The following is a 20,897-nucleotide window of genomic DNA, read 5'->3' as shown; positions in this document are numbered from 1 at the left end:
AATGATTTATTCGAAAGTGATTTTCGTAATCCTCATTTGTAGTAATTTAACAACATTTTTCACACGCTCCACAGGCTAATATTTCACCATTAAAGAATAGCGGGGGTGTAATGGAATGGCAAAACGTAACGCCGATGCCACGAAACCGCAAGATAATACGATCTCAAAACCATTTATTCCTTTTTAAAAGCGTAACAAACGACCGCATCTTAAATCATTTTACAAGGCAATCCAAAATCATCACCCATCGGCATTGAACGAAATAGAACATAAAATTACCGTTCTAAAATAACTTCATACCTTTAAAACAAAGAGCGAGAAATGGGGGGAGAAGTAAAAAACCGCATCGAAAAAGGGAAACCCAGAAAGAGTATGATTTCCCTAGACGATCAGAGGTCAGCAGTTAAAGTCACGGGGCATTATCAGCCGAGATCCCAAACTAGGTCCAACGGAACCAGTCCTGCGACTTGGAAGATTTCTCACACACCGTTACTACAATCATGAGTATCCCTCCTACCTCACAATTGACTACATTATTCCCCCTCCTCTTCCCTTCCTCCTCGTGTGGGGATTCACCGCCGTATAAAATTAACAAAACAAAACAACTCGGAGAGAGAAAGTAAAAAAGAAATAAATAAAATAAGAACTATCTTCTCTACTTTCCTCCTGACACAGTTGCGGACTCGGAGGATTTCTCCGGACTTGTTTTTGTTCACCCTTTGCTTTTTCTCTCCACTCGACAGGTCTAACCCCGCGACCTACTGCGCATGCTCTACGGAAGTTGGCATTTGTAGGGTATATAAAGATGGTGAAAGTTGTGGATTCTCATCATCACTTGTCCATCTCTCCGGAGCATCCGAGTTACTGGTCCCATCTTGGAATTTAGGAGTTTCTGTTGCAGCAGGTAGGTCCCCGTGGGGAATAACCACTCCTGAAGGAAGCTTTATGGATACTTCTCTATATATCTTGCTTGGATTAATAGCTTTCACAACACCGCTTGTTAATCTTCTCCTGCTTCTTAAAACAAAGTAAGATGAACGTGGGATTTTTTTTTCTGACATCTGTACTTCCAGGACAAATATTACTTGCCAAACTTACTGCAGTTTATGGAGCATAATAACTTACAGAAATTGCTTGATGGTAACATGATTTAACAGTGTGGTAAAACAGCTGCTTCAAAATTTTCTACTATCGCATGGCCTTAAAAGCCAAAGCCTTAAAAGCCAAGAACTTATGCTTACTTTAAAAATTGCTAAGTGAAGTGCTTAATTTTTCATAATATTCAGCATTCTTTGGAAAAGTCGCAACAAAATTTTTGCTCAAACGCATTTTTATTAAATTAAATTTCCGTCATCTAGTGTAAAAAATTGTATGCTGTTCTCAGTTATTTTTTGGAATTTCTCTCATTAGCGAAGAATACTCAAACGGAATCCAGAAATTTTATAGGCTTAACTTATATTACAAATACTGTTAGTTGCTTTAAAACTTAAAGACTATTCTTTTTTTTCTGAATGAAACGTTTTCCTTAAAATGCTTTCGCAAATAACATAGTATTTCGCTTCTCCGTATAGAGATTAGTGTCACAATTTGCGCCAAAAAGTTATTGGCAAGAATAATACTGAATAGCATGTACTTGAAATTTCGGTAGAACATATGTAATTTTCTAGGAATATTTAATTTAAGCATTTAATTGAAACAAAACCGAATAGATTTCCTTTCCCAAAAATGTACTTGTTACACGTCAGTATATTGCATATGCAGTATTTTTGATTACGCGTTTTATGATAAATTAATGAATTAATGAAAACTTTTATTCAAAGAGTTTACAAAATATATGTTTGGAAAAATTCATTTCATTTTATGAAGCATTTCGCTCAGATTGTTTATGAAAAAAAAGTGTGGAAAATTATCTGAAACTTGTAAAAATGAATTATAAAGCACTTAGTAATATTTATTACCATTTTAAGAACAGCATTAAAATTTTACTATATTTAACAACTTAAACTACAGCATTGAATGAATGAAGTACCTACGTTTTAATGCACAAAAATTTTAAATTACCGCAAACGAATAAATGTCTTTGTATTTGAAAATTAAATGAATGAATTACCAACGTTTTAATGCACAGAAATTGCAAATTACCGCAAACGAATAAATACCTTTGTGCTTGAAAGTTAAATGAATGAATTTCCAACGTTTTTTTGCACAAATATTGCTGGTAATTCATGCATTTAATTTTTAAGCACAAAGGTATTTATTTGTTTAAAATAAAGCAGTTCAGTTGCATCAATGAGGTAATTCAATGTAATAAAAAAATTTAGAAAATGGGAAATTTCTCTCAATATCTCTCCTTTTGCAGCAGTCTTAAGTGTAGTTTGAATATAAGTAAACAAAAACCCAATTTGACAAAAAATATATTGATCTTCGATAGACATTTCTTACAGAACTTTTTCATTAACCTATCTATGCTCCCTATGTCAGCATATTCTTGTTGTTATTATCATAAGTATTACAAGTTCTAAATTATTTATAAATACTGACTTGTTTTGAAAATTTTAAAATTTAGTGTGGTATATAATTTTAAAAAAGAAATGTTTAAATCATTATCAATTTGCATCATATGCTATCAATATATTAGAAAAACCTTTTAAACTTACAAGTCTTTTAAAGTAAAAATTTCAACGTAAATCATCAATTAATTAAATTTGTGACTTACCCAATGTATTTAATTAATTGTTTACCCTATTTTTGGTAAATACAGTCGAGTCCCGACTTACGCGAGGGATGCGTTCCATGACTCCTCGCGTAAGTCGAAATTTCGCGTTGTGGAAAAATATATGCAAATATTTTAAAGCATACCAAATTCTTTTAGACACTTATAAACACCCCTCAAACTGCTCTAAAGCATTCCTCAACTATACAATGTAGTTTTTTGCATATAGAACTGAACATTTACTGTATTTAAAAAATAAAAAAATGTTTTATTCAACATGAAATACTTTAAGATGCGCAAAATGAATGACCAATAGGAGGGAAAGACACACGGAGGTAACACAACACGGTATGCGAAGCATGCAGTAAAACTAAAATGATGCACTATAACAGTACTGTACAGTAGATACAGTAACACTGTTTAAGAATTAAAAAATGAAGATGGTAATGATTTATGCTCCATGATAAGATCGTCATTTTTATCAAATACATTTTGAAATACGATTGCTTCGCATTTTCTTTTATAACGCTTTAATTTGTGGCAACATCTCCCCTTCCTTATCTCTTTATTAATACACATTACAAGAGTAGCTTCCATTTTCGTAATATTTACTTTGCTAGACTGCTCTGCAAGCTTCAATATTGAAATTAAGTTCTGAACTTCTATGGATATCTTTTTGTTTTGACTTTTAATTACGCATGGAAGATTCACTCATACTTATTGTCGTCCTACCGTCAATGTTTTGTAGTAGTTATCGAGAATCTTGGTCTTTTTTTAAAAATCAGAAACTTTCTCTTTTTCCCATCATCACAAACTTTAGATGAAAGTGCCACCAAGGTGCCATTGTATTTCATCAACTTTAAAATTTAGAATGAAAAAAATAAAAAAAATGAAAGATGCTGAGTGGTTATTTGATGCACTAACTCAACGATGCCTAGACTAGTTTGGTGTGGGAAGTTTGGCTGTCAGTGAAGCTTAAAGGGATGTGATAACATTCACGAAATCAATATTTAGTAGACAATAACGAAGCTGATACTTCATTCCAAAAAGATTCATTTGTGGGCGAAACATTCGCATTAGCTCTAAAATTCGTTAGCCGGGAAAAATTCGCCTTATAGCCATTTCGCGTAGGTCGGATCGCGTTGTAGCGGGAGTCGACTAATTATAAATTTTAAAAACTTAATAACCTATTTCATATTTGCTGTAAAAATGTGTTACATAAAGTAATTTTTTTTGCTTTAAGTTTCGACTGCATAATTTCATATTTAATTTTTTAGACATGCATAAAAATTAGTAACAATTGCTTTTGTTTTCTCACGAATAACGAGCATTCTACATCATTATTTAAGTATAATTATTTTACTTATTTTCATTTCTTTTGATAAGTTGGTCAATTATTAACTTTGGTATCCTTTTTATTTTAAATGTTTTAATTCTTTCCCTCTTAATTACAAAATAAAAAGAAAGCAAAAGTAAACGCGTGAAATAATAATAATTAAACTTTTAAACTGTTCAACGGTGATCTTACTAACTGTGATAAAAAAGTTACCTAAATAAAAGGGAAACAATGGCCAAATTTTGCTAGTTGCGAAAATTAGATCTTCTCCATAGCTTTTTTTTAAAACTTATGTTAAATATAAACATTGTTTTTAGTCAATATTTTTCTACGTATATGTATAATGTACAAACATTTTTTTATTAAGGCTGTTTATTTCCAAATTTCGAAACAAAGCAATACCAATGAAATCTACCCCTTTGCCCAACGAAGTAAAACTATTTAAACTTTTACAAAAAAAGCTTTTTCATTCAATAATTTTAGAAAACAACTAATTTCTCTAATAACTTTAGAGAAGAAATCTTTCCAGAAAATTTCAAAGTTGTTTAAACGTTTTTTTAAAATATCTGGATTTTTTTACAATTTAGAAATATAAAGCATTTTCTGGTAACCTTCACTTTTTCATTGTTTTGTGTATTCTGTTTATTTAATCTTATTAACTTGATTAAGTATTTCTTGTACTAGCGAGAAACAAAATTTCAATATTGTCTACTTACTTTTAGGAGTTTAAAATATTTATGCATGAGTAGGTAAAATTTAAAGTTGCAGTGTATATTTCTATTTGTACGTGATTTTTCGCTCACCTTAGAGCAATTGTTTCATATTCTCTTTCACAAAATGTCTATTTTTCGTCAATAATGCAGAGCGTATTTTTGCGTTCAAACCTTTCAGCATCTTGTTTGCAATAAAATGATTTAGAGAGACACATACCATATTTTTATGTTTATTTTTCCTTTGCTACGTTTTATTAACCGATACATATTATTAACGAGTTTGTTTTCTTCTACCAGTAAAGAAAATTTAATGTAAAAGGTAAATTTATCTCTCAGACAAAATCATTTTCAAAAAAGCTTGCTACAATATTGCAATTTGTGATACGTATAAATTCTGGGTTTTAACTCCCAATAAATGACAAATAAAAAAATTTGCAAGCAATTCACACGCAAAGTTTCCCATAAATATAAAGATTTAGATGTCCGAAATTTCAAGGGGAAATATTTTAAGCAATTAAATTTCCTTTTTAGATAACTATTTTTTAAATTAATAAATGATTCCAAAGCATTACGTGCAGCCCAAATTTTTGCTCACCAATTTTTAAAATTGTGTTTTTTTTTTTTTTCAAAAGATCAATACAAAACCACGCAAAAGCCAAAAAAAAAAATTTTTTTTCTAGTATTAAACATAAGTTTCATTTTATAGGTTTTGAATAGTTCCTATCTCTATCCATCAAGAAAAATGAAATCTTTAGCAGTTATAGGTAAGTAAACAATTTAAAACAGAAACTTGTCTGCATTCGTCTAAAAATGCTTTCACGTATAGAACATAACTACTAAAATATTTCTTCATTAGTAACCTAATCAGAATATTTTTAACGGAGTTGCAGTAATAATTTGCAATGATTTCATTTTCAAGTCAGAGGTGTCTTAACATTTGTTTTTGCTTTATCAATGAGCAACTTGAAAAAAAAAAAAAAAAAAACCTTTTATTTGAAAAACTAATCATAGCATTTTTTAGAAACTTAATTTTCTCTTAGTCTTTCATTACTTTAGAGTAACATAAACTGCTATTGTAATTTTTTTAATTAATTGACAATAATTTTTTTTGCAGCCCTGGCTGTCTTAGCAATTGCCGTTGCTTTACCAAGAGTAAGTTTTTGTCTTTTCGTTGATTTCTAAAAGAAAAAGAAAAGCTTTATTTACATGTTTTTAAAGCATTTATTTATATATTTATTACCTTTTTTCTAGACAACTTCCAATGCCTAAAACTTCTATATGTTAAAATAAATTTTAACACCGGAGTAAAAATCTCTATAAATAAAATAAAAAATATTCATTTGCATTCAACAATTATCTCATAGAATTACTATTTCATAAAAAAAATCTAATAGTACATTTTAAATACAAAAAATCAAGCTATAGCTGTTTTTACAAATATATTTTGAACTCAATTCAAAACTGCATATCGCTTACTTTGAAATATAGAATTATAAAGTTCAAATTTATTTTTTCGAAAAACAAAATTAGCAAGAGTAAAATCTTAACTAAAAACATGCGAATAAATTTAAAAATAATTCAACGGCGTTTATTTTCATATCAGCTTTTCTGAATAAAAATTTCCAACTTATTTAAAAGCTAATTAAGTATGCAAATTTAAATAGCTTTACTTGAAATAAAATCCTTTATTATTATTTTATTTAACTATTTCTCCACTTTGAAGTATTTAAAACCACATTCATAACTATTTCACTAGCCAGTAAACTTTTCACCATAATAAATTTTCTCTCTCAAAATCATCTCTGTCTTATCATTTACAATAAGAAAAGATATTTTAGTAAGCATTCTAAATAATAGGTAGTTTTAAAATTATTTTGGAAGAAAATAGATATTTTTATAACGTCCTATTTTAGGTAAATGAACATTTTACATTACCTCTGCTCAAGTTCTTAAATATATAATATGCAAAGTAAGAATTCTTTTAAAACAAGGTTAAGAACCTCTTCGTTATTTACTAAAATGAGAGTTTTTAGTTTTTTCAAATGAGGTGTGTCTGCAAGCCCTAAATTTAGATCCATGCTTAAAGACAGGTGTAAAGGTCGCTTTAAAGTTGCTTTTACCGCCGTGCTCCAGCATTTATTTCTTGACCCGAGGTCGTAAAAATAACGTGTTCCGCATTTTGCATCAGTGAGTGAAAGTTTTGTTCCGCAGTTGTGGCAGAGGTCGTAACGCAGACGATACTAATTCTTGACATTGACCGTGACGTGTTATTAAATCAAGTGGCACGACTTCGAGAGAGAAAACGTTTCCAGAATAACTGGAGCAGTTCTGAATAAATGATTGTAAAATCATGCAAAACGGGACGTTTTTGAATAAAGTAAAAAATGTTGCTTCTCTTTACATATGCCCGCGTAACTCAGAAATAAATTTCTTGGGCGATTTTTAAACATTCAATAGTTTTATGCTGCGTGTTTTTATACATCATGTCAAGGATTTGTTTTTAAAAATAATATTTGGTTTAACTCAGCCGCCCTTTGATACATTCAGATGAAGCTAAGTAGGGATGGACGCATATCTAGGGTATGTAACGTACACATATGCGTAATCTTATATTTACACGTTATTTACCCTTTTATTACGAAAATAATACATCTACTTTTTACCGCTATAAGTCGAATGTAAAAAATCACTTACTGAAAAAAATTCAATAGCCGTGTAATGAAATAACAATTTTTGTAATTTTGATCACTCAACTCGTATTATTTCATTTAAGCTGTGTAACATACACGTAATCTTAGATTTGCGGATTTTTCTCACGGCATAATGCTTTTTCTTAACACATAAGAAAAAAATAATTTTTTTTTAAATACAAGCCGTAAGTCGAAGGTAAAAAAGAAAAAAAAACACTCAGCTTTTTGTCTATTTTAGGTGTACAAAAAATGTCAATAGTCACTTTGTGAACCAATAATTCTTGTAATTTTGATCAGTAGACTGCTTAAAAATATGCCATCTTTTTATTAGCCTTTATCATCTTTTTAGCAGCCTATATTGTGCTGCTTAATTTTGCAATTTAAATGAAACCCAAAACTCAAGTTATTCGCCTAGTGCTCGTATTTTTAGCTTGGATTTTGTAATTTTCAAGCACTTTCACATTAAATCCTGGCTCTCTCTTTGGTTTAAAAAAAATATCTTGGAAAGAAAATAATTTGAAAACTGTAGTTTAGTACAACTGGAGTAATTCGATTTTTTATTATGTTTTTAGTCTGTTTTTTATACAAGTACTAAAATCTAAAGAAACACTGGCCTGCATTTTATAGTTTACAACATATGAAATGTTTTCCCCCTTAAGTAATAATATTTAGCATGCAATGAATCTTATGTTTTTTTAAGCTGTTTTTCAGTGGCTTAGGTTATTAAATTCATTGGAAAACATAACTTTTCATTTTCAAAGTTTTCTTAAGTGTTGTCAAGTATTGTAAAGATTTAAAGGGAGTTAAATGTGGATTGTGCTATAACTTTTTTTTTCTTTTTTAAAGAAGAACAAAAATACAATGAGTTCAAAACAAACATATCAAGTTACGTTTCTTGTTTCGTCTTTCTTGATTGATTTTGAATTGGTTAAAGATGATAAAAATTTTATTATTTTTTTCTTTTTGCCCCTTAATAGTTAAATAAATAATCTTTCAATGTCTGACGCAGTAACATAGCTAACTCATGCGTCATTCCTAACATTCAAAAATGTTATCCTATTGGTACTCTTTTATCTAACATGATAATTATTTGTGTCCTTATAAAATAAAAATAATATCATCCCAGAATTTAATTTATAAGATTCCTATTGCAGGCCCAGTGTGTGGTAAAATTTTGAACAACAACCAAGGAACTTCAATAAAATACAAAAAAGAAAAATCAAACAATAATTTAGGAAATCTTTTGTCAAGCAATAAAGTTATCAAATGAATTTGGAATGTAAAAAATTTTGTTGTTTTCATTTAAGGAAAAAAACACTGCAATCTGATTCGAATTAGTTAATTTCTAACTTAAAAACTACGATAAACAGTTCTATATAAAATAATCGTTTTCTTATCGAACACAAGAATGAAAAGTTTTCGTTTAAATATCATTTTGAAAGAAAAAGAAAGTTTTAAGCTGGTTTTAGAACTTCCATATGAACTACGTACAATTTAAAGTGCCACAAATACTAAATTCTTCGTTCTTAAAAAATAATAATGATGTTTTCTTAGGATCGTTTAGAATAATAATTAATTTAAAATTATTAGTTTTCACAGTTAAAATATCACTGAAAAATTGAAACCGCTCTGAATAGGAAAAGTTTAAAAAAACTTTTTTTTTTTTTTTTTTTTTTTTTTTTTTTGAGGAATTAAAATTATACGAACGTGGTTGCATTTGTCGACATAAATAGTGGAAATAGTGACCTTACCAGTAAAGTACCCGAAAATTAATTTAAGGACAATTTAAGTGTCCTTTTTGATAAAAGGGAGGGATATTTACTTTGCATCGGATTTTTAAAAGGACTGATACTTTAAGTTAATGATTGCCTATAAATTGGAGACGCATTTAAAATCTTACGAAGTTAAAAGGACAGAGCGTGAAAAAGTTTTTAGCTACTTTAATCTCTTTGGTCTAAAGTTTCTTAGATTTAAAAAAAATGCTTTCTAAGAATATAAGTTTTAAAGTTAAACCATGAAAAGTTTTTAAATTCATAATTATAAACAAACTATTTGTAAACATAGAACACATTTTTCCAAATTGAAAATGTTTTAAAGTAGCTTATAAGTCAAAAGCTTCTGTAGAATGGGGTGGTTTCCTTCAGTCAAAAGTACTACTTTTAGTCATTGAAATGGGTAGAATGAGTGGAAAAAAATAACATGGACCCAGAAAATACTTTCATTTTCCCAACAGTTATTTTTTAATTAATTTTTTTAAAATGTCCGTCTTTTCAAACAAGGCGTGGTCCTTATGACGTCACAAATGATGCAATTTGGCACATCTTTCTACTACGTTCCACTTTATGATAATCAAGCAGCGAATTAAAATTGCGCTCTACGCTTGCTATCAACTATATCGTTGCCAATACACGTGAGTAAAGATGCGAATTAAATATTCTGTTCTGGGAATGGCAACATTGAATGGCATTTCATCATTTGTGATGTCACACGACAGAAGTGTAAACAATGAAAGCGCACCGATTTAAGTAATTTTTTTAAAATATTAAACTTAAATAAATTATTTAAAAAAATGGTCAGATCCTATGTTTTTAAGCATGCTCTTTCAGAAAAAAATACTTTCAAAATTTGGAAACGACCCCATTCAGCGCTAAACAGCAATTGTTTTTATTTTCTTGGTTAGTTTCCTTTAATGAGGCAAAACTGAAAAAAAGTTGCGAGTTCGTTGAAACTTGATCGCAAAGTTGAGTTGCGAAGAACGAGCCATTACAGAATTATCTTTAGGAGGAACAAATGATTTATTACTTCATGAAGAAAAATAAGAACAATTTTCTATCCATTTAAATGAAAACATACTTAAATATAAAAAAAGCTTAGTTTTATTCAAGGAAAAAAATCCAATCACGAATGTATCCATATGGTTGCCAGCGGTATTCAATCTATCTTTTTCAGAATCTGTAAATAACAAATCACGTTCGTTCTTATTTCGCATTTCCCCATAAAACGGGATATTTTTGTCCGACGAGTCCGAATAGTCTGCGTGAAGAATAAATGAGGTTGAAGGTTGTGGTAATTTTCGGAAAGATTTCAGATGTATGTGCAGGCCTCCACTGTTATTGTTGTCATTTATCAATCATCCATCTTCCAAGGTTGAACAAAGTGAATCCATGTTATACGATGTCACGGAAGGTTTTGCTAATAAGGAAGTCATTAAATCTAATTAGTAACCTGCAATGTTAGAATTCATAAACATTCTTTGTTTAATGCTTTGAAATATGATGGGATGTAGGTAAAGGATATTCATGGAATCGATGAATATCTTTTAATACATGCAAAACAGCACCTGTGATGCCGTTTTCCTTAAAACAAATAACATTTGGAGAAATAATAAATTTCTAAATGTAATCGAAACAGTTAAGATTTTCATCACTTATCATGTTTTCACCATACAAAGCGGATCCACGGAGCAGAAATTATTCAAAGGGAGAGCGATTGATTTTTAGTACTTATACACTAGTATATTTAGTGCTAATTACAGCATATCCTGACTTCCAGTGCTAAAATAGACGGACAGCAATTTTTAGGACTTCGATTTCGAAATTTATTCCACCTAAACCTCCCCTTTTCTAACGTAATCGAAGATCATATAAAATTGCGCTTCGATAGTGCAACAGCCAAAAATCTGCCGGTGGAAAGTTACTTTATTTTGCCAAAAGGAGGGGACGATTCCCCCCACTGTCCTTCCTTTGTTTCCGCCTTTGTCACCAAACGGTTTTAAAAGTTTTCAAATTTCTTATACAGCATTATTGCTAATAATTTTTGCACTGCCCGCAGTCCGCTAAATTTTAATACAAGAATCAAAGTTAATATTTTTGGCTCAATGCATCTGAAAGCACTTGTATTCTCAAATACTTCTCAAGTGCAGGTACGTTCGATGGGAGGTCTGGGAGGACCCTGTGACTTGCAACAAGTTTACTTATACGCCTAATTTTTTCAGGCGATTCAAACATTTTTGTGACTATTGAAAATAGTTTTTTTTTTTTTTTTTTTTAAATAATGCCGTGTGTCTTTTCCCATCGGATGTGGGAAAATGTGTGCATGATCAATGATCATATTTTATAATTTTGTGAAATTCGGAGTACCATTCGGTAAATGAAATATTACGTTTGCCTTCCAATCCTCCCCCCCCCCCATTTTTAGTTATGGGCAGCCCTGCTCAAGTGTGGTATTACAGAATGTTTTCGTATTATACTTGCGTTTATTTAATTAGCTAATTACCACTTTTTCACTAAACCTTTTGATTTTATTTATTTCCTACAGAGATTTACGTGAAGAGACTATGATTTCCGCAATTTATTCCCCAGAATAACTTCTTTCTAAATTAGTCAATTAATTTCTTTACTAAAATTGAATTGTCTTCAAAATTAAACGCGTGTTATGATTTCTTCACAACAACTTCCAATTTTTTCATAGCTCACCCAACTCAGCACAATAAAAAACGAAGCGAGTTTTTATTCGAACCTTACATGGTTGAAAAATAATATCTTGCACTTTATTTCGCATTGCCGCATATTAAACAGTTGCTGGTAATATAATTATGCAACTATAAGGTTCGTTTCAGTTGGTAAGAAATATAAATATTAAATATGTTTTCTATCTCTTTTTAGATGAAGCGACAAGCATTCTTCCTCCCCGATGGAGTAGAACTTATAGTCGGTCCCATAAATACCAACTTCAACTGCGAGGGACTCAGATATGGATACTACGCTGATGTAGACAACAACTGCCAAATCTTCCACGTCTGCCATCCCATCACACATGCCGACGGCAACCAAGAAACCCTGCACTACAGCTTCTTCTGTGGCAACCAGACTGTCTTCAACCAGCTGACTCTCACCTGCGCCTTCCCCGAAGATGCTGTTCCATGCCAGAACGCCCGGGACTTTTACTATGTGAACGACAACATTGGCATCGAAGACGCCCTCTTCCTCAGAGACGAGGACATCGCCAGGGCGCAACAGGTTATCCAGGGAAAGAAATAATGGAAAAGATGGAAAAATGTGGCTGCAACCAATGGTGTAGGTCTGAAATTGTTCCCCCCAACCGGCTACGAAGATCTCAATGAGGCTCCCCCCTTCTAGACCAAGACGTTGTTCTTTTCAACAACCAGCGCGGAGCTTAAAGTGGATTTAGGTCTTTGAATCTTTTTTTCTATAAGCAGCTGACATCAGCGCAATTTGTCAAGCGCAAGCTGTTTCTTGGGCATCTTCTGTTAAGTTTACTATCCTTGGCAACTTGGGTGTGATATTACCTCTGGGTTTTATGGTTGTTGAAGTGCTTCTTTTTCAATGTGGGACTTAATGTTATTTATGCTTCATCATGATACGCACATGAGCTATTGTTTTTCCGTTCAATCCTTTTGCTCTGTTTTATTTCTCTAAATGCTTCGAACGCGTTTACTTCAGCCGGAAGACATGAGTTCTGTTCGAACGCACAGCTACTTACTTGCTACTTTTCTTTTCCTTCACTCGCTTTGACAAAGCCATTTTCCTTTTTCAGTCTCCCTCCGTCTTGAACAAGGAAGATTCTCCCTTCTCTGCATGTCTTCATTGTTTGTCTTCTCGCGCAGCCATTTCCTAGTCTTTGCCAAATATGTGTTACAGCATTTGAATGACATGGGCGTTTTTTACAATCTTACTAAACCTTTTGGTTGTCCTTGTGTTTTTCCGCTTTCTAACAAGTTTACGTTTTCTTTTACTGCCACGAGAAAATATTTTGAGGTGAACGAGCAACATTTGTTGTTCTAAAGTATTATGCCAGTTTTTTAAACCATTCGCTTTGTTTCTGACTCATCACCTTTCATGACCAAGAGGGGTGTTGAGAAGAAATGAATTTAAAAATTTTATTTCTCGTTATCTCTTCTTTGCTTCCGGGTGTGGGTGTAAATTTGTTAATGGTCGTATTGTTTTAATTCCCTGGAAGCCCTTATGTATATATACGTATATATCTTGTAGTATAAAGCGTTGTTGTGTAATATTTTTGTGATAAATAAAGCAAGCATTTTGAAAGAAAACTTTTTTTTAGTTGATAAGTTTTAATTTGATTTGATGTTTAATGAAAATGTCCTCATAAGCAGGACCTGATTACTAAATAGGCCAACTTGCCGTGGCCTAGGACCCCTTCTTTTAAGGGACCTCTAAATGACTAATCTTGTTTTAGCTAATGGCAAAAATGGTAAGGTTTGGCTACAAAGGGCATCGGAAAAAGTGTTTGTTAGGACCTCCCGATATCTTAATCGGGCCCTGCTCATGAGCTATTATGCTTTAAAAATCAAGCAGAAATATCAAGTTGATAACTACTTGATCAAATAGCGATTATTGTTTCCAGAACTTTTTTTTCTTAAGTATATTGATAGCTATGGCTTAAAATAAAAAAAGACATTTCTCCATTTAGAATTCAACATTTCTTACCAAGTTTAGTTGCCATAAAACTTTCAATATAAAATGGTAAGTTTTTTTTTTTTTTTGTTATAGTTTATAAAGCTATATTTTCCATTTCACATCAAATAAAAAATCAAAATACGAAGAATGACTAACATCTAAAAAAGGGTCAGCTAAATTTATATAACGGATTGATAGCCCTAGAAAAAATTGATATTTTTTTTCTTAAACGTTATTAAAAACAAATCTTTTACTTTTAAAACATAGATTTTTGTAAATAAGTGGTTATTAATAAGTAGAGTTTTTATATTTAAGGTTTTTGCAAATGTTATACTTAACTAGTTAACGAAAATTTGTTTGCTGTTTAGAAAAATTCTTTGAATTATCCAAACAGCCCGAATTTCTCGATAAAAGATTTTTTAATTCAAAACACTCATCTATTGTAATCATTTATATTATTTCTGAAAGGTGGTTTTATATCTTTTTTTTTAATGCTACAACGTCATAACTTGAGATTTCTTTTCACCGCTTTCTTTGAAAAATAATTCACATTTGAGTTACTTTGTCACAAACCGATTATTTGGGGGGTTTCTACGCATTACTTCAATACATAGCATCCCAAAATGCAGACCGATTGGCTCAGTTTGTTAGAGTGCCGTGCTAATAATGCTTAGGTCGTGAGTTCCAATCCCCATTTGCCGAAAAATATCGTTTTAATGAATATTCCTTTCAGCAGAATTCTGATCTTAATTTCCATGAAGGCACAATTCTAATTCAAGATTTTAAACCAAGGGTGCATTGAAACCAGAAAAAAACCCTGATTTTTACACCAAAAATAGGAAATAAATAAGTAAAACAAATAATGTTTTTGAAAATACAAAAGTATAACAAATTTTCTTTCTTGTGAAAAAACGCTAACTAAATAAGTAATTAAAATATAAATTCTTTTTTTAGATAAACATGGACATATTCAACTCAACTGTGTTCGACTCGTACGAATTCTATCTACCAGTAGCGTAGCCAGAAATTTCTTTTCGGGTGGCACGAAGGAAATTTCTGGCTATGCTATTGGTTCACACTATTGATCGTGTTCGACTCGCTCGAGCCATGTGAGAGTTGAATATGCCCCTTAATCAGATTTATAATATTTTTTTAAATGTCCTTTATGTATACGATTCATCTGATGAAATCATTTTTGAAAAATCCCTTTACTTTCCATGTTGTTTGAAATATGCAATCACATCACATGAGATTTGTTAAAATCTATCGAACAAAAGCATGTACCCGAAAATAAGCAGACACTTTAAATATATTTAAAGATATTAAAATTTATTTTATCTATCAAGCACTTCCATATGTTAATGATATTTCATTTAATAATAAACAAAGCAAAACAAACTTGGTTTTAACTCAGAAAAAGAATAAACATTGGCAATAACATTTCTCGTTTTCCAAAGTTGTAACGTGCTTTGACTACCCCATAAAACGCGCATAAACATGCCAACTCTACGTAAAAAAAAAAAAACTATTTTTTAATTCACATTGCATATGGAAAAATTTATTAATTTGTAAAAGAAATTTTTGAAAGAAAACTAAAATTAAAAATTAAAAAAGAAAACTAAAATGAGAGGCCTTATTTTATTCCATTGTTCATGCTCTTTTCATATTTGTGTAAAAAGTACCCCATATTTTAAATCAATTTTCAATGTATATATAAGAGCATAAGCAGTGCAAGAAAATAGCTTTACTGACTTAAAATAATACACGTTGCCCAATCACAAAATTGAAAGTATTTTTGCATCTTGAGAAACAACATTACATTTCATTCTACAATGAGATTAAGCAAAAAACCTTGGCTTCTCAAGGCAGTTTCGATTCAACTGAAACAGAGATACATGCTTGCATAATAATGGTAATCATAAGGCTGATTGCGTAGGATTTAATCTTTCGAAGTTAATCTGGGAAGGATGGCATCACCGCAGACAGAACAACCAGTAATCCTTTTGTTTCGGAGCTAGGAAAAGAGCACTTAAATTGTCCCACTTCGGACAATGGTAGAATGGTAAACATATCTCTAAAAGCCTTTGCACTGCAGTCGCAGCTAAATGAAATTGATGAAGGGACGACAGATGGGACGAAATTCGGAAAAGTCACCGAAACAGGAAAATCATTCATTTCAATGTATTGTTGAGTGGGCAATCGACGTTCGATCAAAACAGTGTGACAAATTGCGTTTAAGTTAGTTGACGTAAAATGTTGATACATCAAGTTTTGCTATGTCTCCAAAGAATTCAGTTATTTATACCAAAACAGCTGTTTGAATATAACTGCTGTTGCAACATCTAATGAAAGCTGTAACAATAGTTGAAAAGACAATTGTTGTTGCTGAAGATGCCTTGTGGTTAACTCAGTTTCCCAAAATAGTTTTAACAAGGAGAAATCGACTAAGTTGCTATCAAACAAAAATAATCCTTTGTGTTCTAAATTAAATTGAAATTGCAAGTTTTGTGGAACTAATAATAAACATGTTTCTCTAATTCTTTTCGGTGCTTCTAAGATAATCAGCGTTCGATCAAAACTATGTGAAAAATTACGTATCAGATATTACGTAAAATAATGACACATCAATTTTGTTTCTGTCTTCAAGGATATTTATTATTCACAAAGAAAGCTGCAACAATCGAAGAAAATATAATTATAAATTTCTAGTCGTTGATTCTAGTTCCCAAAATAATTTAATATTCCGTAAGTTACGCTCAAACAAAACTAATCCTTTGTGCTCAAAATAAACGTAATTTGCATTTTGTGAAATCAATAATAAACTTGTTTCTCTAATTCCTTTTGAAACTTCTTATTTTCTTTTCAATACTTTGCTTTTGAAATATTGTAGCAGGTTCAAAGAGCTACAACGATATATCCGTAAACAAAAGAACTTTATAGATTTTAAGAGGGTCAAACGAAAATGTTTTTCTCGGGATAGTTCTGCTAAATCATGCCACAGATATGAGCAACAAAGAACATTAAATTTTGTACAGTTTTATCAAGGAAGCTGTTTTTTTTTTTTTTTTTGTAGTTTTAGGGAAAAAATACTTTTTAAAAATCTCTTTATTAAGCATTTTTATTATACTTGGCCTGTTTGTCACGGAGTAATCTGAGGCTTGCTTTTGCTTATATTTCAGCAACTAAATCACTTAGAGACTTCTGGATTTCACTAAATGATGTGCTTAAGCTTAAGGTACAACTTAAAGGTGAAAAATTAAAATTCTGAAACAAAATTATTATTTCAGTTAGGATGGAAAACAGCAAATTTCATGTAATTTCCCTATTAAATGTTTAAATATAAAACACATTGTAACAAATTTTGTTGCCTTGCAACAGTAATGTTAAAAGCAATCATAATGAAAATTTTGAATCAAGGCTTCTCTGAAGCAAGCATGAAATTAGCAAGCATAAATACTAGAGAGGAACAAGGATTAAGTTTTAATGCCCACTGGTTAAAGTTTTAGATACGTATATAGGTTTTTTCCCTTTTAGTACTGAGCATTCATATGAAAAAATAAGGTGAAGTTTCGTTAAGATAAAATTATTCTATTTCTGAAATACATTTACACTAAAAAGAATAAAATAACAGAATTTTTTATAAAATACCAATCACTTTTCGTAATGCACTCAAAAGGACAAAATAACTCTTCTGGGTCTGAAAGGACAATTTAAGAATTCCTGCAGTTTTCGAAAATTCCAAGAAAATGACACCACAAACGAAGAAAAGTGTGGTTCCTATCATTTCAAACCAAATCTTCCCTATAAGAAAAATATGCATGTTTCAACACTATGATTGAATTTTCGAAAACTACAGGAATTCTTAAATTGTCCTTTCTGACCCAGAAAAGTTATTTTGTCCTTTTGAGTGCACTATGAAAAGTCCTTGGTATTTTTAAAAAAAATTCTGTTATTTTTTAAATTACAGAAATTTGCTCACATTAGTTAGCACTATGTTTATTTATTCAAGTAGACATTGTTTTGAAAGATGTAACACAGTTGTGCATCCAACCATTCTTCAAAATAAATCTTTACTTTTCGGATTTGAATCACATACTATATATTCACATATTACGCATAAAAAGCTATATTTATTCGACCCTGTCCAGTAGTTATGGGACGCATCAATCTATTTAATATGTTATGCAGTGTTATATGGAAGAAAGCTACCGTTTTCATCTAAACTGACACAACCGACCCGATTCTCGCACGCCTTGGATTGAATTTCACTATCGTTTTCAACTCGATCACGTGACGAAGTTGACATCAGATTGGTGAATCTGATACGATTCCGTCCACGTGACTGGTCGAAATGTATATCGAAAGAAATTCGTCCGGCACGAGAATTGCTGTGTCATATATCTATCATGCCATCAAGTACATCTAAAAAAAAATTTTTTTTTTTTGATTTTAAAACAACTCTAGTCAACCAAGTAATCTTGAACGAGCTTTCACTTCTCTTAGAGGGAACTGCAACGAAATTTTGCAATGTGAATTTGAAATATATTTTTATACTAGCTTCATAAGAAAATGTTTCAACATGTCTTAAGTAAACGAAGGCAAAGTACAGTATCATAAAACAAACAAATGTTACAGAAATTAAATGGTTTACTTTCCTTTCACTTTTGTTGATTTGGAAATCTCAAGGACTATTCACTCACAAATTAATTTGCACAAAGTAATTCTATTTTTTGCTTTTCAAACTATACACTTTCACTTCCGTGAGTTTGTATGTCGTTACTTCAGCTAAAGTTTCTCAATCGTTTATTAAATTTTTCTTTTTTATGTTAAAAAAATTACAGTGCTGGCCAAATTATTAGACTAAGACTGTTTTAAAAGCTTTAATGATTACATAATTATAGACATATTAACAAACAGTGAAATAATTATTTAACATTTAGTATGCATTCCCTTGTTCTTGATGAGCATTTTAAGTCTTTTTGGCATACTTTTCACAAGGTTTACACCATTTCTTAACTTTTTAAAAAAGGAGGTAAAAAATTGTTTATACTCACACTCACATACACATACTCACTAATTACCTAAATCTAACTATAAATATAACAGAACACACTAATAAAAAGAACTAGTGAACTGTTTAAGTTGATTGAGGTCATGTTCCTGGTAGGTAGATAAACAATGAGCATAAACAAAGCAGACAGTGCTGCTACCTGCAAACATTAAGTTATGCTAAAATAACGTAATAATCAGTGTACAGTATGTACTGTACTTTAACAGTAAAATAAATAGTATTTTAATACAAATAGTGCACAAATAACAAAAAAAAAAAAAAAACTCTTTAGTCTAATAATTTGGCGAAAACTGTAGTAAAAAAAAAAAGCTTCTAAAGCAACTTGCAGCAATTTTGACTGAAAAGTACGCTAAATGTATTATCGCTGTTGAGAGATAATTTTGCCCATTTTACGTTTGGTAGTTATTGTTTAGAGACATTCTTTTTTTTTCCTTGACAAATAACAGCGCTACGTTTTTAAAACAAATAGCGGCAGACCTTCAAAGCAAACTGAAGTTGCTCTATCTAAAAAATAAGTAACGGTATCCAGCAGTAAAATTACTTTATCTAAAAGAGAACAATTTCTTGTAAGAATCAATTTAAACTGTACTGTCTTCCAATTCATCAGCTTTATTTTTGACAAATACGAGGTCTAAATTTTAAAAGCAAACAGCGGCAGACGTTTCAAAGCAACTTGAAGCAAGTCTATCTCAAAAACGAGCTAGAACTGCGTTCGTTATGGAGCACTTATATCGTATATTCTAAATTTCGCGGGATAATGTCTTTATCTTAAAAAGATCAGAAAACTCGCTCAAAAGAATCAATTTAAACAATTCTATCTTGTAATTCATCAGCTTTAATTTTGACTAGTGGTACTGGCATGGCATTGCCTGTAATGGAGAATAAAAAGGTCATTCGGTTTGCCTGTAAATTTTCAAATAATAGATGATGAATTTCTCGCCAAATTGCGATGTTAATTTGCTCGTCCATGTTCGCATATGGTAATTTGCTGGTTTTCGTTATGGTAATTTGTTCGTCCACGTTATGATAATTTGTTGGGTAAAATGTTCTTCAAATTTGAATAGAAAAAGAACAAAATCGAATTTCCAAAAAGTCGCTTCGAGGTGCACACCCCCATGCTACGAACTAATTCTGTGCAAAATTTCATGAAAATTGGCCGAACGGTCTAGGCGCTATGCTCGTCACAGACAGCCAGACAGAGATCCAGACCTTTAACTTTATTATTAGTAAAGATAAAGGCTAGTGAACGATTTAAATTTTAAAAACAAGCTGTGGGAAACTCTTTAAGCAACTCGAAGTAAGTCTTTTTCAAGAGCCAATCGGAATTACGTTCGTTTTGGAGTGTTCAAACGGTAAATTTCAAACTTGTGAAGGCCATTGCTTAGAATACAAAGCATAATTAAGAAATGCTTGTTTTTCGCTTCCTTTCAGCAATGCGAAATAAAACAACTTTCATAATGCAGAAAGGGGATTGTATTACAAACTGCGAAACTGTATACATTTCGTTGCATTAAGCTCAGTAATTACTACTTTTGTGAACAATTTGTTTTTCAGAAGTAAAAATTTTATAGAAGATTGCAATGTTTTTGTGTTTCAACAAACACTGGTTGACATTTCATTACTGTATAAATGGAAGTTCGCAAACTTAACGCGCAGAGAAGGAAATCCAGAGCATTGAGGAAAACTTGGAGGGTAAAAATTTAAAGTTTTAATGACGATGCTCTTTCAACAGGCAAGTAGTTTCTGAGCTCTTTATTGGAAGGTTCTAATTAAACTAATAAAGTTATTCGGAAAATTGCTCTATGTTTTTTAAAGTTTCTAGAAATATTCCTTTGAACTTGAATTCTGTGTGTTTTAAAGCATTCAAAGATAGTTTTATCTTTATGTTTTCTTTTGTTTGGGAACTCGTTCGACTTGCATTAAGCTGCAAATAGTGT

At 31.1% G+C, this 20,897-nt stretch overlaps 1 protein-coding gene across 1 annotated transcript; it reads left to right on the top strand.

Moving 5' to 3' along the window:
- The first annotated feature begins 808 nt into the window (after positions 1 to 808).
- On the top strand, positions 809 to 13,540 carry LOC129220178 (U-scoloptoxin(01)-Er1a-like). The gene is made up of 4 exons (XM_054854531.1): positions 809 to 904; positions 5,469 to 5,526; positions 5,877 to 5,914; positions 12,117 to 13,540. Exons 2-4 carry the CDS (start codon positions 5,505 to 5,507, stop codon positions 12,489 to 12,491), a joined length of 435 nt encoding a protein of 144 aa, XP_054710506.1. The 5' UTR covers positions 809 to 904; positions 5,469 to 5,504; the 3' UTR covers positions 12,492 to 13,540.
- The last annotated feature ends 7,357 nt before the right edge of the window (positions 13,541 to 20,897 follow it).

Source organism: Uloborus diversus, chromosome 4, assembly GCF_026930045.1.
Source record: "Uloborus diversus isolate 005 chromosome 4, Udiv.v.3.1, whole genome shotgun sequence".
In the NCBI taxonomy this organism is placed as follows: Eukaryota; Metazoa; Arthropoda; class Arachnida; order Araneae; family Uloboridae; genus Uloborus; species Uloborus diversus.
Note: the sequence above shows the minus strand (reverse complement) of the source record. Positions and strands in the feature narration are given on the sequence as shown.

Bases quoted from the DNA above. Each gene is read 5' to 3' on its own strand.
- LOC129220178 (XM_054854531.1), top strand. From the start codon at position 5,505: ATGAAATCTTTAGCAGTTATAG. The intron at 5,527-5,876 runs GTAAGTAAACAA...TTTTTTTTGCAG, and splicing joins GAAATCTTTAGCAGTTATAG to CCCTGGCTGTCTTAGCAATT. The intron at 5,915-12,116 runs GTAAGTTTTTGT...ATCTCTTTTTAG, and splicing joins TTGCCGTTGCTTTACCAAGA to ATGAAGCGACAAGCATTCTT.